General features: G+C 44.1%; 1 protein-coding gene across 3 annotated transcripts in view; it reads right to left on the bottom strand.

Annotated features, from left to right (window-relative positions):
- The window catches only part of FCHSD2 (FCH and double SH3 domains 2), a 237891-nt gene that overhangs the window by 157668 nt on the left and 52851 nt on the right, over positions 1–27372 (bottom strand). For all 3 annotated transcript variants that reach the window (XM_053308747.1, XM_053308748.1, XM_053308749.1), the window contains exon 3: positions 4631–4676. In XM_053308747.1, coding sequence (XP_053164722.1) covers positions 4631–4676 — 46 coding nt within the window. The remainder of the gene's footprint in view (positions 1–4630; positions 4677–27372) is intronic.

The raw sequence follows: 27372 nt of genomic DNA, 5'->3' as shown, positions 1-27372 counted from the left end.
CACCTCTGGACACTGCCTCAACCTGGGACACCAGGGAGAGGTTTGGATCCAGAAGCACTCCCAGACTACGTAACTGTTTCTTCTGGGGAACCCTATCCAGAAACGGCAGAGCAAAATAGTCCCCCAAGTTCCGACCCTTCACGAGTGCGTCCATCTTATCTGGATTCAATCTCAGTTTGTTATCCCTCATCTAGCCCATTACTGCCTCCAGCAGGCATTTAGGGAGGTTATGCCTTCTCCTGATGATGTTGACATGGAAAAAGATTTGGGTATCATCAGCATACTGATAACACCTTGCACCAAATCTCCTGATGATGTCTCTCAGCGGTTTCATGCAGATGAATATAAGAGACAATATGGAGTCCTGAGGGACACCATACGAAAGTTCAGATTTGGAAGAACAACAGTCTCCAACCATCTGGAATCTGCCTGCGAAGTAGGAGCGGAACCACTGCAAAGCAGTGCATCCCACCCCCAACCCCCTCAGATGTTCCAGAAGGATAATATGGCAAACAGTATCAAATGCCACCTAGAGATAAAAAAGGACCATCCAAGTCACACTTCCTCTGTCAATTCCCCATTGGAGATCATCCATCAGGCCTTAAAACGTATTTGTTTGGCCTGGCTTTCCAGGGTTTTAAAATCAGTTTTAATATTTTAACCTGGTTTCAGGGTTTTTAATTATTGTGATTGTTTGTTTTAAATTGTTTTTAGATTGTTAATTGTTATTGTTTTTAACTTTTGTTTTAGCTCTTTACTGCTTTAATAGTTTATTTTAATTGCCATTTTGGAAGGGCGGTATAAAAATCAATCAATCAATCAATCAAATAAATAAATAATAGCTGTTACCCCTTCCAGCTCTTTGACCTTGCGAAGTAGTACCAATCTCTCACAGAACCTCATCTTGCTTCTTTGTAATGCCAGGTCAGTTCAAAATAAAACAGAAACCATCCATGATTCGAATGTGGAAAATGGAGCTGACCTGGTATATATTACAGAGACCTGGACAGGGGAGACCAGTAGACCAGTTTGGGCCTAGCTTTTCCTGGCAGGATACTCTGCTGTAGAGCAGGTGAGAGGAAGTGGGCAGGGAGGAGTGGTGGCTGTGGTCTATAAGAATAATATCTCCCTTACCAGGGTTCCTGTAAGGGAATTGCCCTATACCGGATGTGTGTGCCTACATCTGGAGACCAAGGATAGGATAGGACTTCTGTTGGTGTACTGTTCACCTCGCTGCCCAACAGAGTCCCTAACTGAGCTGACTGACTTGGTTGCAGAGCTGACAGTGGAGTCTCCTAGACTGGTAGATCTGGGGGACTTTAATGTTCACTTTGGAACCAATTTGTCAGGATCAGCTCAGGAGTTCATGGAGGCCATGACAACTATGGGCCTATCCCAAGTGGTCTCACAACCAACGCACACTGCTAGTCACACCCCCAATTTGGTTTTTTACTCTGATTAGGAAAGTGTTCTGTGGGTGGAGACTCCTGTGATTTTCGAATTGTCATGGATGGACCACCATCTGTTTAAGGTTGGATTCACAGCCTCCTCCACAGGGGTGAAGGACCTATTAGGATGGTCTGCCCCAAAAGGCTATTGGATCTAACAGGATGAAGGCTTTAAGGCTGGTTCTGCCAACAATTCTGTTGATGCCCTGGTTCAGTTTTGGAATAATGAACTTACTAGGGCAGTAGACACGATTGCTCCTAAGCGCCCTCTCGGACCCACTCCTAAATTAGCCCCTTGGTATATGGAAGAACTACGGGGGCTGAAGCAGCAAGGCAGATGGCTTGAGAACAAGTGGATAAATACTTGGCTCAAATCCGACAGATTACAACACAGAGTGCATTTGAAGATCTATGCTCTGGCAATGAATGCAACAAAGAAGCATTTCTTTTCTGCCCACATTGCTTCTGCAAGCTCACATCCAGCGGAGTTGTCTAAGGTAGTGAAAGCTTTAATGCATGCCCTACCTCCCCTGATTGAGTACTTACATTCATCAGTTACCCCTTGTGACATTTTAAATGAGTTTTTGCAGATAAAATCTCTCATATTCAAGCTGAACTAGACTCTACAGTTCCTGCATAGTCTACTGTGGAGATGTCCCAGCAGCTCCTCTTGCGTGGTTAAGTTGGACCAATTTCAGTTTGTGACCCCAAGGATGTGGACAAGATACTTGGGACACTGCCCCTTATCACCTGTCCTCTTGACCCTTGCCCAACATGGCTTATACAATCTAGCAGCGAGGTTATTGGAGAGCGTCTTGTTAAGATAATTAATGCTTCTCTGAGGGAGGGCAGGATGCCTGCTTGTCTCAGGCAATTATTAGACCACTTATGAAGAAACCTTCATGGGATCCTCCAGAATTAGACAATTATAGACCTGTCTCTAACCTCTCATGGTTGGGCAAGGGTGGGGGCGACTCAGCTACAGGCTGTCTTGGAGGAAGTGGATTATCTGGGCCCATTTCAAACTGGCTTTTGGGTAGGCTATGGGGTTGAGACAGCCTTGGTTGGATGATCTCTAATTATGAATCAACAGGGAGTGAGACTGTTGATCCTTCTGGATCTCTTGGTGGTTTTCGATACCATTGACCATAGTATCCTTCTGGGGTGATTGAAGGATTTGGGAGTGGGAGGCACGCTTTGCAGTGGTTCTGGTCCTACCTCTTGGGAAGGTTCCAGATGGTGTAGCTTGGAGACTGCTGCCCTTCAAAACAAGAGCTCTAGTATGGAGTTCCACTGGCTCCATACTGTCTCTAATGCTTTTTAACATCTACCTGAAACTGCTGGAAGAAATCAATCAGGGGATTTGGTACAGAGTGTTATCAATATGCTGATGACACCCAAATCTACTTCTCCATGTCTACTTAATCAGGCAATGGCTTAACTTCCCTAAATGCCTGCCTGGAAGTGGTAGTGGACTGGATGAGGGAGAACAAACTGAGGCTGAATGCAAGCAAGACGGAGGTACACATTGTGGGAGGTCGAAACTTAGGAAATGGTTTAGATTTGCCTGTTCTGGGTGGGGTTGCACACCCCCAGAAAGAACAGGTGTGAAGTCTGGGAGTACTTCTGGACCCAAACCTTTCCCTGATTTCTCAGGTTGAGGCAGTGGCCAGGAGCACTTTCTATCAGCTTCAGCTGATTCTCCAGGTTTCTGGAGATAAACAACCTTAAAATAGTGGTGCATATGCTGGTAACATCCAGACTGGACTAGTGCAATGCACTCTACATTGGGCTGCCTTTGTACATAGTTCAGAAACTGCAGTTAGTACAGAATGCAGCAGCCAGGTTGATCTCTGAAGAGATCATATTACACCCATTTTAAATGAACTACACCGGCTGCCAGTTTGTTTCCAGGCAAAATACAGAATGCTGGTTGTCTATAAAGCCCTGAACGGCTTGGGTCCGAGGTATTTAAGATAATGCCTTCTTCATCAACCCCACTGCCTATTAAGATCACCTGAGGAGGTCCAGTTGCAGTTGCCACCAGCTTGGCTCAAAACCGAGCCTTTTCTAGAGTTGCCACAGGACTCTGGAACACGCTTCCTAATGAAATTAGAGTTTCCCCTTCTCTGCACGTTTTTAAGAAGGACCTGAAAACATACCTGTTTAGCCAGGCTTTTAGTTTATAGTATTAAAGCTTCAGGTTGTAGAGTTTTTATTTGTATTTTTATATTGTTTTGTGTCTGTTTTAATGGTTTTTAGATTGTGAACTGCCCAGGATTTTTTTGTATGGAACAGTATAATAATGTATAAAATCAAATAAATAAAAATAATCAAACCTTTAGAAAACAAGTCAAAATTCTCCCTATAAAATACATTTAATAATGCCACTTCTAGGTTCCAACTTACACTCTGGTTTATAATTTTGCTCATTTATTTGAAGAGTTCAGACCAAACTGAGGAGAAAGAGGGGTAGTTACCATAATCCTAATCATCCATATAGGATTTTTAATATACAAACTATATCACATTGGCCATCAAAATCCTGTGAAGCAGGACACCATTCCATTTTGTAAAGAAGAAATTGATACAGATACACTGTGCATCTCTCAAGATCATCTAGTGACACCATAATGCAGAATGAATTTATTCCTAGGTTTCAGAGCTCTAAACTGTCCACAGCACAACACTGGCTCAAGCAACACGCCATCAAGAATGGAGTAAGATAGACTGAACATCTTATGCTGAAGGCTGGGAGGCAGGGCTGGATTATGCAGCCCCAACTCTCTTTCCCAGTTCTTAAGTAAACTGGCATCAAGCCCTAATGCCTTGCATCAAACCCTAAGGGGAAAATAAACAGAAGCCACACACCCAATACACGTATGCAGTCATTAATGGGAAAGAACTTAGAAAAAGATTCTTTGTTCTTCCACTAAATGTTTACAGCACCACAACTAGCTTTTCTGGTCCTCCATTATGGGATGTCAACATGAAGTTTCAGTGAATATCTGAATGGTGCAACATGCAGTCCTGTCCAAGATATATACCTACAAGCCATATCCCCTAAGGCAGGGTAGGGTGGAGTTGAGGAAACAAGGAGAATAATGCTTCAGGAAAAGAAACTATGGTGTACATGTTGCCAATCCTTAGACAATTAAAAAAAGATCCATTCCGTGGCTTACCTGTGCATATTCTTTCTCCATTGCAGCTTTCTTCTGACTGAATGTCCTATAAGAATCAGAGGGAAGCATAATTAAAATACAGTGTATCACAATGCAATACAACTGATGATTTTTTTAAGAAAAAAGATTTCACAGATAATGTAAAATTTTACATGACCTAAAACTTATGTCTGTAAATCATTTATATAATACAATTAACACAATTAACACATTTAAAAGCTCCACTCAAAACACCCTGTAAACATATTCCGACTGCCAAAAAAATTTAAAAAATACATCAGCTGCTTAGCAACCAATACATATGCAGTTTATGGATTCAGAATACTTTCTACAAGTAACCTCTTATTTATTTATTTTTTAGGACAGCTCTCAAGGACACCAGCTTGCTGTGATCTATCTAGATTTACTGTGTATCAGATTCAGAACCAACTTTATCTGTTCAGCTCAGCTACACTCAAGTTTACTGAAAGCGACTGCTCTGTTTCCACCCCTCAGTTTATCTGGCCAGTTTTTCTAAACACAGAACTTCAAACTTATCTCCAGGAACTGTCCTACCCAAGTTGCTCTGGAGCAGACTCCCTCATAGTGCACTGAAAGAAGTCTACACATGCTAGGCAAACAACAATGCAGCTCAAGACATGACACAGGGCTGGTCTCAAGAACTATTTGTCAAAACAAACAAACAAACAAACAAACAAACAAACAAACAAACAGAAAGAAACATTCAGTATTTTCTTTCTATCCAATTCCCTACTGATTATCAGCAAGATATTACTGCATATTTAACAAAGGTAAATAGAAAGAAAATAGCAGCAATAGAGCCATTGATTTAAAAACAAACGAACAGGGAATACATACAATCCCGATTTTTAACTCAATGCCTCTACCACTGCCAATAATCTCTATAATCATCAGTGCAAGATGCTGCTAGAAAACCAAGCTTGAACCTGTTTCGGAAATGCCTAAATAAATCTCCACCCATCTGCCCCCAACCCTTTCTTATCTCCCAGTATTTCACTTGAGGATGCATGGGCAGTCATAGGAACATTCTATCACCTCACACATTCAGTTGATAATAATCAAATGTAGTAAAATATAGATAATCAACTAATGTATATGCATAATCAGATTTATAGTTTAACATTTTTAATAGTGGGTTTTAAAAGTTTTTAATGATTTTAATTGTAAACTGCCCAGACACGCAATTAATATGATGTCTGAACTGGAGGTGTCCGACAACTCCGCTTATACGATTCAACTAGATCGGTTTCAGTTTGTGACTCCTGAGGATGTGGACAAGCTGCTTGGAGCGGTGAGGCCTACCACCTGTTCTCTTGACCCTTGTCCAACACAGCTTGTTCGATCAAGCAGGGAGGTTGTTGTAGACAGCCTGGTGGAAATCATAACTGCTTCTCTGAGGGAGGGCAGGATGCCTCCTTGTCTCAAGGAGGCAATCATTAGACCTCTTTGAAAGAAGCCTGCATTAGATCCCTTGGAGTTGAGCAATTATAGGCCTGTTTCCAACCTCACATGGTTGGGCAAGGTAATTGAGAGGGTGGTGGCCTCTCAGCTTCAGGCAGTCTTGGAGGAAACTGATTATCTAGACCCATTTCAAACTGGTTTTCGGGTGGGCTATGGGGTGGAGACTGCCTTGGTCAGCCTGATGGATGATCTCCAATTGAGAATTGACAGACCAAGTGTGACTCTGTTGGTCTTTTTGAATCTCTCAACGGCTTTCGATACTATCGACCACAATATCCTTCTGGAACGTCTAAGGGGGTTGGGGGTGGGAGGCACTGTTTTACAGTGGTTCCGCTCCTACCTCTCAGACAGATTCCAGATGGTGTCGACTGGCGATTGTTGCTCTTCAAAATCTGAGCTTAAGTATGGTGTCCCTCAAGGCTCCGTACTTTCTCCAATGCTTCTTAACATCTACATAAAACTGCTGGGAGAGATCATCAAGGGATTTGGAGCTGGGTGTTACCAGTACGCTGATGACACCCAGATCTACTTCTCCATGTCAACTTCTTCAGGAGCTGGCATATCCTCCCTAAATGCCTGCCTGGAAGCAGTAAGGAGCTGGATGAGAGATAATAAACTGAAGCAGAATCCAGATAAGACGGAGGTACTTATTGTGCGGTGTCAGAACTCTAGAGACTATCTTGAACTACCTGTTCTAGATGGAGTCACACTCCCTCAAAGGGAACAAGTTCACAGTCTGGTAGTACTTCTGGATCCACACCTCTTCCTGGTTTTCTCAGGTTGGGGAGGTGGCCAGAGATGCTTTCTATCAGCTTCGGTTGATATGCCAGCTGCGCCCATTTCTCAAGATCAATGACCTCAGAACAGTGGTACATCTGTTGGTAACCTCCAGACTTGACTTTTGTAATGCGCTCTACGTGCGGCTGCCTTTATACATAGTCTAGAAATTTCAGTTGGTTCAGAATGTGGCAGCCAGGTTGGTCTCTGGGTAATCTTGGCGAGAACACATTATTTTATTTATTTATTTTTATTTATTATTAAAACTTTTATACCGCCCTTCCAAAAGGCTCAGGGCGGTTTACATTAAAACACCATTAAAATCAATTAATAATTAAACAAAAATTATAAAACATAAAACAATGATTAACAATTAAAAACATCATAAAAACAACAATTAAATAATCAAAACAATTTAAAAACAAGTTTTAAAAAGCTGAGAAAGCCTGGTTGAAGAGATGTGTTTTCAGGTGTTTTCTGAAAATTGCCAGAGAAGGGGAGGATCGTATCTCAGCAGGGAGCGCATTCCACAATCTCGGGGCAGCAGCCGAGAAGGCCTGTCTCTGTGTAGCCACCAAACGAGTTGGTGGCAACTGGAGACGGACCTCCTCAAGTGACCTCAGCGGCCGGTGGGGCTCATAGCGAAGAAGACGCTCTCTTAAACACTCAGGGCCTAAGCCATTTAGGGCTTTATAAGTTGTGACTAGCACTTTGTATTTTGCACGGAAACCTATTGGCAGCCAGTGTAACTCCATCAACAAGGGAGTAATGTGGTCTCTCCGAGATGACCCAAGCAACTTGTCCACATCATCAGGAGTCACAAACTGAAATTGATCCAGTCGAATCGTATAAGAGGAGTTGTCGGACACCTCTAGTTCAGACATCAAATTAATTGTGGAGTCCCCATCTAGGTCGGCCCGAATCCGAGAGATTTTATCTGCGAAAAATTCATTAAACACACCACAGCGGGTAACTGATGCCTCCAAATTCTGGTTCAAGGGAGAGGGAGCAGATACTAGTCCCCTCACAACCCTGAACAACTCCGCAGGACGTGAACTCGCAGAGGCAATACGGGCAGAAAAGAACCGCTTCTTTGCTGTACGTATCGCCTGAGCATAGATCTTTAAATGTGCTCCATGTCGTAATCTGTTGGATTCGAGTCGAGTTTTTTTCCACTTGCGCTCCAGTCGCCTACCTTGCCGCTTCTGCCCCCGTAGATCTTCCGTATACCAAGGGGCCAATTTTGAAGCAGGTCGGAGGGGACGCTTAGGAGCAATCGTGTCTACTGCCCTGGTGAGCAAGTTGTTCCAGTTCTCAACCAGGGCATCAACAGGATCACCAGCAGAGCCAACATTAAATCCCTCCAAGGCTTCTTGGAATCCTACCGGATCCAGTAACCTCTTCGGGCGGACCATTCTAATAGGCCCCTCACCCCTGCGAAAGTGGAAAGCGGTTGTAAGTCCAACCTTAACCAGATGGTGGTCCGTCCATGACAACTGGGAAATCGTAGGAGTCCTCACCCACGGAACACCACCCTGATCAGAATAAAAGACCAAATCAAGTGTGTGACCTGCAATATACGTCGATCCAGAGACTGCTTGGGATAGGCCCATAGTCGTCATGGCCGCTATGAACTCCTGAGCTGCCCCGGACAAATTGGTCCCAAAATGAACATTGAAGTCCCCCAGCATCAAAAGTCTGGGAGACTCCAATGCAAGTTCCGCGACCAAGTCCGTGAGCTCAGTAAGGGATTCCGTTGGGCAGCGGGGCGATCGGTACACCAACAGAAGTCCCAATCTATCCCTGGTCCCCAAACTCAAGTACACACATTCGATATGGTCCGATACCCTAACAGGGACCCTGGTAAGGGAGATGTTATCCTTATAGACCACAGCCACTCCACCTCCCCGCCCACGTCCCCTCACCTGTTCCTCTACAGAATATCCTGGCGGGAGAAGCTGGGACCAGACTGGACCACTAGCCTCCCCCAACCAAGTCTCAGTAATACACATCAGGTTGGCCCTTTCATCCATGATCAAATCATGGATGCGTTCTGATTTATTCTGGATCGACCTGGCATTGCAGAGGAGCAAGGTAAGGTTATGTGGGATGTTGGCAGTGCTCCCCGAGGTCAAAGAGCTAGCAGGACAGCCGGGAAGGGGGACAGCTACTAGATTTCTGACCACCCTTCCCCTAGAACAGCCTGCTGACCTGCCAACGTTTCTTCTTCTATTCCCCAACACCACCGGAATAGCTGCCCCACCTTCAACAAAGGCACTCCCTGGATCCCCATTTCCAGACAAACCCACACACATTACAACTTCAACCCAACCTCAGCACAACTTAAAACTGATTGAACAGAAGCCCCACCATTGAATGCCTCCCTCTATACAAATGGTTGGACAAAGTGTCCAGCCCTCGCCCTCATTTCTCCCCCAAAGGGGCAACCCCCTTTGGTGTCGCCCCTTCGGTGGCGAACCCACGGGGGGAGGCCCGCCGCCACCGGCGGTCTTCCTATATAGGCTGAGCAATAAGCTCAGCAGGTGGAACCAGGAAAAACTGCCCAGGCACCCTTACAGCCCCAGTCCTGCAAAGCCTCTCCACAAGCAGTCCTGGGGGGAGGCAGATGGCAACCAGGGAGGGCAGAACTTCACATTACTCCTTTGCTGATGGAGCTTCACTGGCTGCTAATTGGTTTCCAGGCAAAATACAAAGTGCTAGTTATAACCTGTAAAACCCTAAACGGCTTAGGGGCCCTGGGTATTTAAGAGAGTGTCTTCTTCACTCTGAGCCACACCACCCATTGAGGTCATCTGAGGAGGTCCGTCTCCAGTTGCCTCCAACTTGTCTGGTGGCTACACAGAGATGGGCCTTCTTGGTTACTGTCCCGAGATTGTGGAATGCATTCCCTGTTGGGATACGATCCTCCCCAACTCTGGCAATTTTCAAAAAACATCTGAAAACCCATCTTTTCACCCAAGCTTTCCCAGCTTTTAAACATGGTCTGTTTTATTTTATGGTTGATTTTAAATAGTTGAATTGTTTTAACTTTTTATGTGTTTTAATTGTTTTATGTTAACTGCCCAGAGACAAAAGTTTGGGCAGTATGGAAGTTTGATAGATAAATAAAATAAAAGGAAGGGGATTGACAATATTACTACTAATATTTTATTAGCATTTTTGAGCCCTTTTTGTAAGGGTGGTATATAAAACAAATAAATGAATAAAATAGATAAAAATTAAATATAATGCCCTTTTACAAAACTATGGTGCAACCACACTTGGAGTACTGCGTAGAATTCTAGTCACCACGTCTAAAAAGGTACATTGTAGAACTGGAAGGGGTACAGAAGAGGGCAACCAAGATGATCAGGGGCCTATAGCACTTTTCTTATGAGGCAAGGCAACACCACTTGGGGCTTTTTAGTTTAGAAAAAAGATGACTGTGGGGAGACATGATAGAGGTCTATAAAATCATGCATGGTGTGGAGAAAGTGGATAGAGAATTTTCCCTCCCTCTCACGCAACACTAAACCAGGTGTCATCCCATTAAACTGATTGCCAAAAATTAAGGACCAACCAACGGAAGTACTTTTTTACACAACACATAATCAACTTGTGGAATTTTCTGCCACACAATGTGGTGACAGTCAACAACCTGGATGGCTTTAAGAGGGGTATGGATAAATTCATGGAGTAGAGGTCTATAAACAGCGACTAGTCGGAGGACTATAGGCCACCTCCAGCCTGAGAGGCAGGATGCCTCTGAATACCAGTTGCAGGGAAGTAACAGCAGGAGAGAGGGCATGCCCTCAACTCCTGACTGTAGGCTTCCAGCAGCATCTGGTGGGCCACTGTGAGAAACAGGATGCTGGACTAGATGGGCCTTGGGCCTGATCCAGCAGAACTATGTTCTTATGTTCCTTTTTTCATTTAAAAAAAAATCAAGTTTCTGGCACTTAGGTTCACAAAAATATGTAGTGGTGGGGCTCCAATGTAATTTTTCCTCTCTCCTTATAAAGCCACAATAACTCATTCAAGTTTGTTTTGTCTCAAGATTTTCTTATGGGTTAAACAATTCAGCTTTTCCAGAACTTAATTTTATTTTTAGCACTTAGTACACAGCCACCTAATGGCACAGCAGGGAAGCAACATACCTAGAGAGCAGGAGGCTGTTGGTTCGAATCCCCACATATGGGAAACTCCTATATTGGGCATCAGCAATATAGGAAGGAGCTGAAAGGCATCATTTCATACTGCACGGGTGAAGGCAATGGTAAACCACTCCAGTATTCTACCAAGAAAATTACATGGCTCTGTGGTCACCAGGAATTGACACTGACTCGACGGCACAACTTTTCCTACACAACCTTGCCTATAACCTTCCGCTACAGCGAAAGCCTGGGTTTCTTCCCTCCTCAATAAGTAAACTTGAAAAACGAGGAGTCAATTCATGCTCATTTCCTTACGCAGGTCCACCTTGGACAAACCTCTTCAAAAGATTCTTGAAAATCTAGTACAGGAACTAACAGAGCAATGAAGTGCATTGCTTCTCAAACAAAATGGCTTGACTACTGCAATGCACTCTACGTGGGGCTGCCTTTGTACGTAGTCCAGAAACTTCAGTTAGTTCAGAATGTGGCCGCCAGATTGGTCTCTGGGGCAACCTGGAGAGACCATATTTTTCCTGTTTTGAAACAGTTACACTGGCTGCCAATATGTTTCTGGGCAAAATACAAAGTGCTAGTTATTACCTTTAAAGCCCTGAATGGCCTGGATCCAAGTTATCTTAGAGAGCGCCTTCTTCTACATGATCCCCACCACACATTAAGGTAATCTGAGGAGGTCCGTCTCCAGTTACCACCGGTTCGTCTGGTGGCGACCCAGAGGCGGGCTTTCTCTGTAGCTGCTCCTGGGCTGTGGAATGCACTCCCAGCAGAAATCCACAATCTTAATTCTTTGTTGACTTTCAGGAGAGTCCTTAAAACCTGTTTGGCCTGGCCTTCCAGGGTTTTAATTGTTTTAATGCTCTAACCTGGTTTTCAGGGTTTTAATTGTTCTTACTGTTTGTTTTTTAAGATGTTTTAATTGTTAATTGGTGTTTATATTTATATTTCTGTTTTAATTGTTGTTAGTTTTAATGGTTTCTGTTTCAAGTTTTCTGAGCCTTTTCGGAAGGGCGGTATAAAAATTGAATCAATCAATCAATAACAAATCAATAAATAAAACTGCGACATCATGGAGAAGTAATTGTAAGCTATACAAAATAGCCAAAACATAATTTATGAAATACTGAAAGGTCTTTCGATTTACAATTCTCAACACTCAATATTCTCATCATCATATCTCAAAAGACATTACAGAACTGTCTTTTTTTGCTGCCTCATTGGCTGCCAATATGTTTCCAGGCAAAGTAAAAAGTGCCGGTTATTACCTTTAAAGCCCTAAATGATTCAGTCCAGGTTACCTGAGAGAGCGCCTTTCTCTACAAGATCCCCACTGCTCAATAGGTTCATTAGGAGGGATCCGTCTTCATGTGCCACCAGTTTATCTGGTGGCAACCTGGAATTCAGCCTTCTCAGTTGCTGCCCCTAGGTTGTGGAACACACTCCTTGTGGATATAAAAGGATAGTCTTCCTTGGAGGCCTTCAGGAGAGCCTTAAAAACCCATCTCTTCAGCTTGCTTTTAATATCTAGTTTAAACCTTAATTTTAATGAGATTTAATCTGGTTTAAATGTTTCTTCATTTTAATTGTTTTATTCTGCATTTTTGATATTAATGTAAACCACCCTGAGCCACTTCAGAAAGGATGATATATAAATTGAAACCAAAAAGAGAGAGAGAGAAGGTGCAGAAGAGGGCAACCAAAATGATCAAGGGCCTGGAGTACCTTCCTTATGATGCAAGCCTAAAACATCTGGGTTTTTTAGTTTAGAAAAAAGTGATGGAGACATGACAGAGGTCTATAAAATCATGCACGCTGTGGAAAGAGTGGATCAAAAAAAAATTCTCCTCTCACAATACCAGAACAAAGGGTCATCCCATGAAATTGGTTGCCAGGAACTTTAGGACTGACAAAAAGTACTTTTTCAAGCAGCACATAATTAAACTGTGGAATTCTTTGCCATAAGATGTGGTGATGGCTACCAGCTTGGATAGATTTAAAAATGGTTTAGTCAAATTAATAAAGGGCAGGTCTATCAATTACTACTAATCTTGATGGCTATAAACCAGGAATTCTCAATGTTGGGTCCAGTGTTCCCTATAACAGGGATTCCTGGATGTTGTTGACTACAACTCCCAGAATCCCCAAGCAAAAGCCATTGCAGCTGGGGATTCTGGGAGATGTAGTCAACAACATCTGGGAATTCCTGTTAAAGGGAACACTGGCTGGGTCCCCAGATATTATTGGACTTCAACTCCCATAATCCCCAACCAAAGGCCACTGGAGCTGGGGATATGTGAGTTGAAGTCCAATAACATCTGGGACCCAACACTGAGAGTCCCTGCTATTGACTACCTCCAGGCTCAGATGCCTCTGAATACCAGTCATGGAGGAGAAGCAGTGGAGAGACAGCATGCCTTCATCTCTTGCCTGTAAGCTTCCCAGAGGCATCTGGTGGGCCACTGTGTGAAACAGGGTACTCGACTAGGTGGGCCTTGGGCCTGATCGACTAGGTGGGCCTTGGGCTGTTATGTTCTAACATATAAACTCTACAACAAAAGTAAAATGTCACCTGGTTCACATCCCACAAATTTCTCTGTTGCATTCCAAGTTAGTTATTTTGAGTCCCCAATATTTAAAGGCAGTATGGATTATTCTATTACATTTTAGTCTTATTTGCAAAAAGCCAACTCCAAGCAATACTGGAGATTGACAGAGCCAGTCTAATGTTATTTCAAGGTTTGTATGTTCTCCAGCTGTGTTACTGACATCCCCAGAACAGACATATACAAAGCTTTTTTTAACCTCGGGACAGTTTATACAGGAACCCTCTCATGACATCTAGACATGTATTACAAAAACATCAAGAGAAACAAGATTTAAAGAGTCAGATTTCCCAGGAGTAAAGAACCTCTTGGCGGGGGGAGACACTGATCTAAAACATTTACTGTCTTATCTTGAGTAATCTGACACAATGCATTTGTAGGATGTCAAGAATTTCAGCTTTAACAGTTTAATTCATGCAGGGGGCTTTTATGTTCACTAGCATTCTAGTGGAGAATGTTTGGCATTATATATTAACAAAAGCCTTCTGTAACACTCATTAAAATCCTGGAAAGACCCTATTTGCTTGCACAAAAAAACCATCTGTTATGCATTACGCACATGTATTCATAACTGCTATTTTATATGCATGTCTTTGACATTAATAATTGCTACAAAGGAATACTAAAGATAGTAAAATGTATTTTATGCTGACATTTTCACTTTGTTTCTCAGGCAGAAGCTGGAGTTTTCAAGCAGATTTGTCAAGAAAGGGCCTTGTCCTACCAGAGGTATTGTACAGTGTGCTTCCAAGGCTTAACGTCATTTGTTTCAACAAGAGTGCAACAAGAGAGAAAAGTTGTTATTTTACATTATCAAATGCTGCATTTAGTATTAAACGGGCCTGTTCTAAATAACTAATGGTCTCTTTTAAAAAGTCATTGATATAAGCTCATGTTCACCTAAGGCAGGGATACATGAACCTTGTAGGGGGTGCACAGAGCCCACCCGTCTCCCTGACATGCAGGGCCATTGGTCCCCAGAGAACTCATCTCACAAAGCAAGACAAGTCCTCTCAAGGAGGGGAGGGGAAGGAGAAATCCCCCCTCCCCAGGGATGTGTCTGGAGCTTAGCTTGAGCACTTTCAGGGAAATAAAAAGGGGGACTTTTAAGAAAAAGGAAAGCAGGTGCTTACATGCTCTCCTTTTTCTTAAAAGTCTCCTTTTTTATTTCCCTGAAAGTGCTCGAAACATGTTTCGGGCACATCCCTGGGGAGGGGGGATTACTCCTTCCCCTCCCCTCCTTGAGAGGACTTGTCTATCATGTCTCCCCACAGTCTTTATTCTAAACTAAATAGCCCCAAGTGTTGTAGCCTTGACTCATAAGAAAGGTGCTCTAGTCCCTTGATCATCTTGGTTGCCCTCTTCTGCACCTTTTCTAGTTCTACGATGTCCCTTTTTAGATGTAGTGACCAGAGTTGTGCACAGTACTCCAGGTGTGGCCGCACCATAGATTTGTAGAAGGACACTGTAATATTAGCAGTTTTATTTTCAATCCCCTTCCTAATTATCCCTAGCATGGAATTGGCCTTTTTCACAGCTGCCGCACATTGAGTCGACACTTTCAACAAGCTTTCCACCACAAACCCAAGATGCCTCTCTTGGTCACCGACAGCTCAGATCCCATCATCGCATACTTGAAGTTGGGTTTTTTCGTCCCAATGTGCATCACTTTACACTTGCCAACACTGAACCGCATTTGCCACTTTGTCACCCACTCACCCAATTTGGAGAAATCCTTTTGGAGTTCCTCACAATCCATTTTGGATTTCACTGCCTGAGAGTTTGCTATCATCTGCAAATCTGGCCACCTCACTGCTTACCCCTACTTCTAGATCACTTATGAATAAATTAAGAAGCACTGGTCCCAGTACAAATCCCTGGGGGACCCCACTTCTTACTTCACTCCATTTATACCTACCCTCTGTTTCCTGTCCTTCAACCAGTTAGCAATCCACACATGTACTTGTCCCCTTATCCCGTGACTGCTAAGTTTTCTCAGAAATCTCTGATGTCTTCTTTGATGACAAAAAGTTTGTCAAAAGTTTTTTTGAAGTCCAGGTATACTATGTCAACTGGATCACCTTTATCCACACACTTGATGACACTCTTAAAGAACTCCAAAAGATTTGTGAGGCAAGATTTACCTTTGCAGAAGCCATGCTGGTTCTCTATGTGCTTTATAATTTGATCCTTTAGGATGCTTTCTATCAATTTGCCTGGAACAGACATTAAGCTAACCTGTCTGAAATTTCCTGGATCGCCCCTGGATCTGTTTTTGAAAATCTGTGTTACATTGGCTACTTTCCAGTCCTCTGGTACAGAGCCTGATTGCAGGGATAAGTTATATATTATAGCAAAGAGATTGGCAATTTCACATTTGAGTTCTTTGAGGACTCTTGGATGGATGCCATCTGGCTCTGGCAATTTGCTAGTTTTCAGTTTTTCCAGACAGTTTAGAACATCATCTCTTGTCACTTCTATCTGACTCAGTTCTTTAGCCCCCATCCCTGAAAAGCCTGTTTCAGGAACAGGTATATGCTCAGTATCTTCGGCCGTGAAGACAGACACAAAGAACTCATTTAGTTTTTCTGCAACCTCCATATCCTCCTTAATAATCCCTTTCACTCCCTCATTATCTAATGGTCCAACTTTTGGGCTTGTGTGGGGAATTAGCGAGGCTAGAATGAACAGTCCATTACAGTGTCAATTGTGCAGAGCTTTGGTTTGGAAATATAGACTGGATATAGGAATATTATACAATCAGGATTATTGGAGTTCAGGAAATGAATAATAGTTAGGTAGATGGTGGAAGGCAATAAAAACTTGACTAGCAATATCAATTAGACATGAAGAGGCATTTTAGCTTAAAGGTCCAGATTGCAATTAAATCAGCTTGAGGCTTGCCAGCGAGAGGACCTGGAGTGCAGATTTTAGACTTAGGATGAAGAGGAGGGAGAGAGAGAGATTAAGATCACTAGTAATATCTTCTTCTAATTCCATTTGTCTGTCTGTCACACTTGCAGGATGCAGTACACTGGGTACTTCCTCCCAGGGACCAAGAAAAAAGACAGTGTGGAGGAGAGGCAAACATGCCACTCACAAGCCACAGAACCCGGAAAGCAACTGGTTCCAGGGATAATCCAGGAAAAGCCAAATGTGGTGCGTGGTTTGGATCTGGAAACAGGTCCAAACCAGAAGCTAGAAGCAGAGCTGTGGATGCAACAGCCAAAGCCCTGGCTGATGGTATGGCCAGCGCATAAGCACAAGCAGATGGTGGTTCCAAAGAAGGAGCACACCATTTGCTGGGATCTGGGGTATATATAGACTAACACACCCCTACGGGCCAAACACTGGTCACACCTCCTGGCTGCAGTGGATGACGTCTGTTGAAAAAAATACATGTTGTGTGATTCAATCATGAGTGTGTGCAATCTTGAAGATGGTTTGAAAAACCTGTATGGGTAAATGGGTGAGCTCAAAGCTTATCTTGTGGATCAGGAAGACCTTCTAGGTGTGGAGATCGGAATTCTTTTTACCCTAACGAGCCTCTTCCTCTGGTCCAAGCCTCTTCCTCTGGTCCATGCCAGACCATTAACACTGCAAGAGTGAGGTGGGAGTGTTACAGCCTAATCTGAGTTTCTGTTGAGGTGATTAGTAAGACTAATTCTTTTGTGCTAATGAAAAGAGAAGTCTTACTATTCTCTTGAGAAATTGTTCTTAACTCACATCTACTCAGCCAGCCTCTTTTTCTGTATTGAAAATGGGGGGGGGGGTATGGGGGAATTATCTTGTAGGTGCATGACATACTTGAACTGGGGTAAAGTTACCCCATGCTGCTTGTGCTAAGTGACTGGCCAAATATGGGCATGTGGAGGGAAGATGCTGAAAGGCATCATCTCATACTGTATGGGAGATGGCAATAGTAAATCCCTCCTGTATTGTGCCAAAGAGAACAGCAGGACTCTGTGGTCACCAGGAGTCAGCACCAACTTGACAGCACATTTTATCTTTACATGTACACTACAGGTAGTCTAGAGTAGCAAGCTCTTGGGCCACACTTCTAGATTGGAGTATCCCTGTTGAAGGTTTTGTAGATATGTATCTGAGGATGAGAGGGTAGGATGGGAACTTGTGCTGCCCAATATAGGTACCAGCGGGGATTCAAAGCGGCAACCTCTAGCTTGCTAGTCAAGTCATTTCCCCACTGCGCCATTAAGTGGCTTACCACATCATAATTCATTCAGACATTCATACCAAAAGATGTACCGTTCCTTGCAACTACTAGTGCCACAGTTTTATGAAACATGAAGGATCCCAGAGTCCTCTCTAATACCAAATTGATGTGATGAAAAGAATGCCACGGACTATGTAGAGTAAGCAAAAAAAAGCCCAGCCTGAACAAGGAAGACTCAAAATGTAAGATGTGTGCAATATAGACAACTATAGGCTGGTGGCCAATATTCCCTTCCTGGGCAAGGTGCTTGAGCGTATAGTGGCTGAACAGGCACTCTTGGAGGAAACTGATTATCTGGATCCATTTCAATCAGGCTTCAGGCCTGTCTTTGGAACAGCAACTGCTTTGGTCACTCATAGGATGACCTGTACACAGAGAGAGACACACATACACACACAGTGAGAGTGCAACCCAGTTAATTGTCTTGGATCTCTCAGCAGCTTTCAATAACACTGACCATGGTATCCTTTTGGACAGGCTGGACAAGGTGGATGTGGGAAGCACTGCTTGGAGGTGGTTCTGCTCCTATCTAAAGGCCAATTTCCAAAAGGTGGTGCTGGGGGTTACTGCTCAACCCCTTGGCAGTTTATGCTTAGGCAGTTCTCCCCTATAACATCAACATGTTTGGCCTGAGGTGTCATCAGTATGGGAATGAAACTCAGCTGTATCTCTTTTTCATCAGACGCAGGTGAGCCAGTGACTGCCCTGAATCAGTTCCTGGATGCAGTAATGCACTGGATGAGGGTGAACTACAGGTTACTCACCTGCAACGTTGGTTCTTCTAGTGGTCATCTGTACTTCTACACAAATGGGCTATGTGCCCGCGCAAAGACCACGTCAATCTAATAAATTATTAGCTAAAGCTAATAAATTGCTGAGCACCCTCAGACTGTGAAACTGATCCTTTGCAGGAATGCAATCCCCTCTAGAACAGGCTGAACATCATTCACATGGGCATAGGAACTACTGACCAACAGACCTTCTGTCTTGTCTAGATTGAGTCTCAACTTGTTCTTTAATGTGGTCTCTGTCTTCTACACAAATGAGCTATGTGCATGCGCAGAGACCACGTCGGAATCTAACAAGCTCGATTTCTCCTGCTTTTGGTGGTAAGCCCACCCCCAGCAGCTATATATGGCTGCGCCACTACTCATCCCCTCAGTCACAGAGTCAAGCTTCAGCGACCCAAGCAGGGAGGACAGGAGGAAGAACTTTATTTCAGGACAAGCAGATTAACTGAAGATAGATTGCAGAACACTCCTGCCAAATACAGCATCATTACATGCTCTAACATCAATAGCATAATGTTGTATAAACCAATAGGGTGAGTCCCAAGTAGTGGCCTGAAAAATAGTGTCCAACGGGACTGTCCGATCAAAGGCCACAGAGGCCACAACAGACCGAACAGAGTGAGCCTTTACAGTAGAAGGCAACTGTTTATGTGCCAACTGATAACACAACTCAATAGTGGAGACTATCCACCTGGACATGGAATGGGTCGATGCCTGAGGTCGCTTTTGAGGCCCATCATACAGCATAAACAAGGAAGGACACTTCCTCCATTTAGCAGATCTCTGCACATAAAAGGACAGAGCCCTACACACATCCAAACGGTATAACCACCTCTCCACATCCGATGAAGGATTTGGAAAGAACACAGGTAAAGTGAGTGGGGACGAATGGTGAAACATGGACACTACTTTAGGCAGGAACTTGACATCCGTCCTGAGAACAATTTTGTCCTTATGGAACTGCAGGTACTGTTGGTCAGCCTGAGGGGCCCGCAACTCACTAACCGTCCTGGCGGAGGTAACTGCCACCAAAAAGGTGACCTTCCAAGTCAACAGATGAGGGGCAATAGAAACCAGAGGCTCAAAGGGTGGTTGGAGAAGGACAGCCAGAACCACAGACAGATCCCAGGCGGGGGCCATAATAGGGTCATTTGGGTACAAGTGTGTCAGTCCCTTCAGGAAACTTTTAACCACCAGGTCCTTGAACCAGGAGGCCCAGTCCGAGGGGGAGAATATGACACAATGGCAGCCAAATAAACCTTAACAAAAGCAAGTTTCAACCCAGACTCTTTAAGAGAGAGAAAGTAGTTACAGATGTTTTGAACAGATGGATTGTCTACATCAAACCCCTGTAGGTCAGCAAAGGACCTGAACCATGTCCCCTTGAGGTCATAGGACTTTCTAGTGGACAGCTTCCTAGCTGCCACCAACACCTCTTGCAGTCTCAGGGGGAAGTCAGGAGGACCCGCCAAGCGGCCGAGTGGAGGGACCGTACGTCTGGGTGTAATACCCTGCCCTGTTCCTGTGACAACAGGTCCGTCCAAACAGGGAGAGTCCTCCAGTCCAGAGCCATGTGGGTCAGAACCAGGGCCTTCTGGGCCACCACGGGGCGATCAGGGTAGCCCTGGCCCAATCCATTCTCAACTTGTTCAGGACCCTAGGAATGAGAGGGAATGGGAGAAACATATACAGGAACGGACCCATCCAAGACCGAACGAACGCATCCCCCACAGATCTCTCGCCCAATCCTTTCCCCCTCCGCCGGAGCAATACATGGGGCACTGAGCATTGTCTTGTGAGGCAAACACATCCAGAACTGGAACTCCCCAGTCTGCAAAGATGTCCCTCAAAACACCCCGATGCAGCATCCAATCGTGGGAGACCATGGTCAGTCTGCTCAGAGTGTCTGCCTGGACATTCAGGACACTGAATATGCACCTCCTGTGGCGACACTCCGTTGTCCAGGCACCAGTACCTCAGGTCCAGAGCCAGCAACAGAAGGCTCCTCGAGGATGTACCGCCCTGGCTGTTCAGGTAGGCTTTCGCCGTTGTATTGTCGAAATCAAAACCGACCTCCCCCACACAACAGGGGAAGAAACCCTTCGAGTGCGTTGAAAAAGTCAACAGCTCCAGACAGTTGATGTGGTGGCTCCGCTGTGCTGGAGACCAGTGGCCACTCAGACGAAGACCGTCCAAGTGGGCACCCCAACTGAGCTCCGACGCGCCCGTCGTTACTACATGGGAGTGAGGGGGCACCTGGAAAGGGGCACCAATTCTTAGGTGCCAGATGCTCGTCCACCACTGAGCTGTCTCCCACACGAAAGGGGGGTGAACGCTGGAGATGACTTGGATCCCAAAGAGGATCAAACACGTCCAAAAAAACAGCGCTGAATGACTCGCATCCGAAGACGTGCATGAGGCAGTACATACACGCTTGATGCCATGTGGCACAACAGGCGCTGGACAGAGCGCATAGTTTGCGGGCCTCCGGCAAAGAAGGTGAGCACCAATCTCTGGAGAGTCGCAATGTGGGCCTCGGGAAGGAAGACTTTTCCAGACTTGTGTCGAAAATCAATCTGATGAACTGAATCCACTGGGTGGGTTCCAAATGGGACTTTTCGAAATTTATTTGGAACCCCAATCCCTGGACAATATAGACAATGAAGCCCAGGGTGTCCCGAATCACCTGCGCGGTACCTGCCGCGATCAACCAATCGTAGAGATACAGCAGGACTTGCGGGCCGCACTCTTGCAGGAATGCCACCACTGGCGCTAGGCACTTTGTGAATACACGAGGCACGGTGGTAAGGCCAAACGTCAATGCCTTGAATTGATAGATGATCCCACCTATCTGAAACCTCAGGAAGTGCTGATGTTGAGGCCCTATGGACATGTGGTAATACGCATCTTTTAGATCAGAGACCATCTCCAGGTCCCTGCGGAGGACAGCCCTGATGTTTGGTACCGACAGCATACAAAACTATTTGTAGATGAGATGTCAGTTCAGAGCCCTTAAGTCCAAGATAGTGCATTGGCCCCCATCTGGTTTCAGTACCAGGAAGTACCGGGAGTAGAAACCTGGACTTCTCAGGTTCAATACAACTTCTATTGCATCCTTCTCTAGTAGAGTGGTGACCTCTTGATCCAATTCTGGTGTGCGAGGGGTCACTACAGTTCCAGATATCGGATGCAACCTCTGAAACTCCAGGGTACAGCCTATGCACACCACTGTCAGGACCCACTGATCCATGGTCACCCTTTCCCAAGTCTCTGCAAAGGGGATCAGGCGAGTCCCAAAGCGCCTCGAGTCATTGTTTCTTAGGCGGGACACTTGTGCGGGGCTTTTGGAAAGACTGCTTACCAGGCTGTCTGTCTGATGTGAATTTGGTGGGGAGCTTATTGGCCCGAAAGGACCGTTTCGAGGATGGCTGACGGTACACCTGGGATTTTTGATCCTGATGAGGCGATCACATGGGAGTCTTCTGCGTCTTAGGCGACTGATAAGTGTATGACATGGAACGTGCTGTGTTCCTTAACTTTTGCACCTTCTGGAGCGTATCATCGGCCTGTTCCGAGAACAGGTTCAAACCCTCAAAGGGCAAGTCCTCCACCCTGACGTGGGCCTAAAAATGTAGGCCTGAAGACCACAGCCAGGTGTGGCGTTGTAATGCCACCAATGTAGCCATGACCATGGCTGCACACTCTACAGAGTGCCAGGCAGAGTACAACTCTTGTTTGGACACTTGAACTGCCTCTCGAAGAAAGGACTTCACAGTGTCCCGTTTATCCTGGGGAAGGAGATCCAAGAAGGGACTCACCTTTTCCCAAAAGAAGTGGTTATACCGGGCATTGTAGGCCTGGTAATTGGCCACTCTGGAGTGTAAGGCCGCAGCAGAATAAAGTCTTCTCCCAAAAGAGTCCAATTTTTTGCCTTTATCACTTGGGGCGGATTGACCATGCCCCCAATAACGCTGCAAAGAGGCCTCCACCACAACAGAGTTGGGGATTGGATGTCTCTTCAAAAAGGCCGGGTCCTCTTGAAACTGAACACTGTAAAAGTTTTTAAGGCACCGATTGGGTTGAGAAAGCATATTAGGTCTTTTCCAATGTGCTTCACCACCTTCAATAGTGCAGGGTTAAACGGCAAAGCTGCTGGGACCTTGGCCTCAGAGTCAATTAGGCTAAACAGTGGGTCCAGTTCACCCCCAAAGTGGAAGCCATACGAGCCACATAGGCTGTATAGAGTTTCAGGTCCTACGAGGGGGATACCAGCTTCGAATCTGAGTGGATACTGAGAGGTGATGATCCCAGGGAAACATCCTCCGAATCTGGGGAGCTGTCCTAACTGTCCAACGCAGTATGCAGAGGAATAGCCAGCTCCTGGGTGTCAGGGGTCGATCCTGGGGGGAACCAGGCTCTGAGACCGGAACCAACTCGCGGTGCTCCGATGGCGCGAATAGAGTCAGTGCTTCACAAACCCCTCGATACCGAAGAGAACGATGTGGAGAGCGGGAACTGCATGAAGTTCATGCCACTGCATGAAGTGAAAAATTAAAATAAAGGAAGAGAGAAAACAGGAGAAAGACAATCAGGATAGGCCTAATCCAAAAGATTATAGAGCTGAAAGACTCACGGTGTTCGCTGAAGTGCGGACCAAGAAAAACTGAAGGGATGAGGAGTGGCGCAGCCGTATATAGCTGCTGGGGTTACCGCCAAAAGCAGGAGAAATCGAGCTTGTTAGATTCCGACGTGGTCTCTGCGCATGCACATAGCCCATTTGTGTAGAAGACAGAGACCACGTTGAAGAACAAGTTGAGACTCAATCTAGACAAGACAGAAGGTCTGTTGGTCGGTAGTTCCTATGCCCATGTGAATGATGTTCAGCTTGTTCTAGAGGGGATTGCACTCCTGCAAAGGATCAGTTTCACAGTCTGAGGGTGCTCAGCAATTTATTAGCTTTAGCTGATACTCCAACTGTGATACTTGGATAGAGAGAGGTTGGACAGTTACCCATGCTATGGTAACCTCTCGCTTAGATTACTACAATGCATTATATGTGGGGCTGCCTTTGAAAATGGTCCAGACACTGCAGCTTGTACAAAATGGGGCTGCAAGATTATTAACTGGGAGTGGCAGTTTTGATCATATTATGCCAGTGCTTTGACAGATGAACTGGCTTTCAGTCCATTTCTGGGTCTAATTCAAAGTGCTGGTTTTAACCTTTAAAGCCCTAAATGGCTTGATGACCGGGTTGCCTGAGAGCATCTTGCCCCAGATGTCCCGATTCTGACAATAATATCTTCTTTGGAGGCCCTGCACCGAGTGCCCTTGCCAAATGAGGTGAGGTGGGTGGCTACTAGGGAGAGGGCCTTTTCAGTGGTTGCACCCCATTGGGAACAGACTTCCCAGTGAGGTTTGCCTGGTACCACCACTTTCCCCCCCAAAGACACCAGGTAAAGACCTTTCTGTTCACTTGGGCTTTTTTAATTTGATTAAAAAAAACAAGTTTAGAATTGTTTTGTACTGTATTTTCTATTTTATTATTTTATTATTATTATTATTTTAAATAATTTATTTGTTAGCTGCCCCATAACAAATTGTTCTTTGGGCATCTCACAACACAAGATTAATACATACAATAAAGACACACAAAACATTAAATCATGACAGAGAGAAAAGAAAATACAATAGAAAACAGTTTAAAAACTCATTTTAAAACGACTTAAAAATCAAATCAGATCTGAAATCAGAATTTTAAAGGCTTAGGTGAACAAAAAGGTCTTTACCCGGCATCTAAATGAAAAGAGTGATGAATCCAGCCAAACCATAAGTTCTTGAGACTATTCCATAAATGGGGTGCAACCACCAAGAAGGCCCTCTCCCTAGTAGCTACCTGCCTCACTTCGTCTAGCAGGGGCACCCGGATGAGGACCTCCAAAGTCCTAAGTGTTTTAACTAAAAGTTTTATTTACTGGATGTTTTAATGTTGTGTTGTGAGCATCCCAGAGAACAATTTGTTATGGGGTGGCTAATAAATAAAGTTTTTTATTATTTTTATTATTATGAAACAGACAGACCCTAGCCTTTGCACACCCTGCAGTTGCTTTTTATCAACTACTTCACATCAAGAGATATACAGGTGGTCATAACACAGGTTTCACTGCTATTCCACACAATACCATCAGGAGCAGTTCTAATCATGTTTTAAGACAAAGTTCCAGCTTTCTTGTTAGGGCTGGTTTATACATGTATGTTCATCACTCAGTATGACTTGTGTATGCCAATGAGCCATCGCAGAATATACACCACAGACAGAACTTTCATAAAACTTCAAATACTATGTTTTTCCATAGTTCACAAACTTCAAAAGTGTTCAACTTTTGAATATGATCAAGTGAAGTGCTTGAATAGTATTCATGCATGAACTGCTATTTGACTATGTATTGTTTTAGCGGTGTACCTCCTCTGTACCCCTTAACAAAATTATATGTAGCTAACTGTACAAGTTTCAACAGGCACCCATAGACCAATTCTGATGGTGAAAGTCTTTGCAGACAATGTGCTTGGCTTCTCACCAAAAATGAACCAGTGCTGTCAACCTGCATTAATTAATCATGAATATAGCAAGATTTGGCAAGGAGATTTCCCCAACTTTAAGTTATCCTCTCTCAGACTGAGGAAACTGATGGGAACTTCAGCGTATGTTTATTAAAGATTAACAGAGCACACAACACAGGCTCCAAAATCAGAAGGCAAAATTTTAAAAAATAAACCTGGGGGATTTTATGTTGTGTAGCATTCTGGCAAGCAGTTTTCTGGATGCCTAGAACTGAAAGAAATGAAGCTCACGTGTGGCAAGAGGCCATCCCTTCTGCCTGCTGTTTTACTGCTAATAACAGTTTCATTTCTGGATGGCATTTTCTGACAAATTGTTCTTTTTAATGCATGGTGTTGCTGGTCGAGTTTTGCATCCATTTAACGTTTGAAAATAATAGATCTTTTGGTATATAGAAGCTAGTTTAACACACAATACAAAGGTGAATCTAAACACTTTCCAGTTGTTCCCCTGTTCCAAAGGTTATGTTTACTTTCTTCATATGCAAAGTGTTACAAGTTTGTTTTGCAATCCTAAGCACAAACAAAAAATCTACGTATATTGAAAAGTCATGTATCCTTCCTGTTGATTCATGTTATATTATGCAAAGACTATTATATAACCTGGAATGATTCAGATTTGAATGTAGCGTAGAACACGAGACTGTCTTCCTGCTGCCAAAGGAAAAATATACTGTTTTGTTTTAATTGCCTATGGATAACATTCAGAATTTTAAATTGTGTTTTAAATTTCTTGCTTTAAATTTTTTGTTTGTTTTTAATTAATGTTTTGCTTTTTTTAATCTTGTTGTAAACCACCCAGAGATGTAGGTTTTGGTCGGTATAAAAATATGTTAAATAAATAAATAATAAAATAAATACAATTAAACAATTTCACTTCAAAACATGCCATCAAGTTTTAAGTCCAATTATTTATACACAAGAAGAAAAATAAGTGTTCTGTCTTCAAGTCCTTGTGTTCAATCTATTGCCCCAAATCTTAACAGACAGCCCACTTTTACATAAAAGGCATTATGTATATTCTGACTTTTAGAACACAGCAGCTTGGTTTTTCAGGGAACGTACAACCCCATCTGGAAGAGGTTGTGCACAGCCACCTAGGTCAGCGGACATCCAAAGCAATTCTGATCCATAAGCTATCTTAATAGTTCCCCACCCCTGCAAAGGAGATTTATTTAACATATTTTTATGCCACCCAAAACTTACATCTCTGGGCGGTTTATAACAAAATAAAAACAGAAAATAAAACATTAGTTAAAACAAGAAGTTTAACACATTAGCACAATTTTAAAACTTTTAAATAATATTTTAAAACAGCACTAAAACCATTAAAACAATATTAATCAAAAGCCTGGGTGAACAGATGCGTCTTTAAAGACTTTTAAAAAGCTGTCAGAGATGTGGAGGCTCTTATTTCACTAGGAAGCGCATTCCAAAGCCTCGGAGCAGCAAGGGAGAAGGCTCGTCCCTGAGTGGCCACCAGACGAGCTGGTGGCAAATGCAGACGGACCTCTCCCGATGATCTCAGTGGGCGGTGGGTTTCATGATGAAGACGACATTCTCTTAAATACCCAGGGCCCAAGCTGTTTAGGGCTTTATAGGTTATAACCAACACCTTGTATTTTGCCTGGAAACATATCGGCAGCCAGTGTAACTCCTTCAATACAGGAGTTATATGGTCTCTCCAAGATGACCCAGAGACCAACCTGGCTGTCACATTCTGGATCAACTGTAGTTTCTGGACTACATACAAGGGCAGCTCCACATAGAATGCATTGCAGTAATCCAGTCTGGAGGTTACCAGCAGATGTACCACTGTTTTGAGGTCATTCATCTCAAGAAACAGACGCAGTTGGTGTATCAGCCGAAGCTGACAGAAGGCACTTCTGGCCACTGCCTCAACCTGGGAGACCAAGGAGAGGCTTGGATCCAGAAGCACCCCTAGACTGCATATCTGTTCGTTTTGGGGAAGTATGACACCATCCAGATCAAAATCGAGATTGGAGGCCAACCAAATGCAAAATTCACCAGATAGTAATATGTTCATAGCAAAGGAGTCATAACTGGCTCC

Source organism: Hemicordylus capensis, chromosome 3, assembly GCF_027244095.1.
Source record: "Hemicordylus capensis ecotype Gifberg chromosome 3, rHemCap1.1.pri, whole genome shotgun sequence".
Taxonomy (NCBI): Eukaryota; Metazoa; Chordata; class Lepidosauria; order Squamata; family Cordylidae; genus Hemicordylus; species Hemicordylus capensis.
Note: the sequence above shows the minus strand (reverse complement) of the source record. Positions and strands in the feature narration are given on the sequence as shown.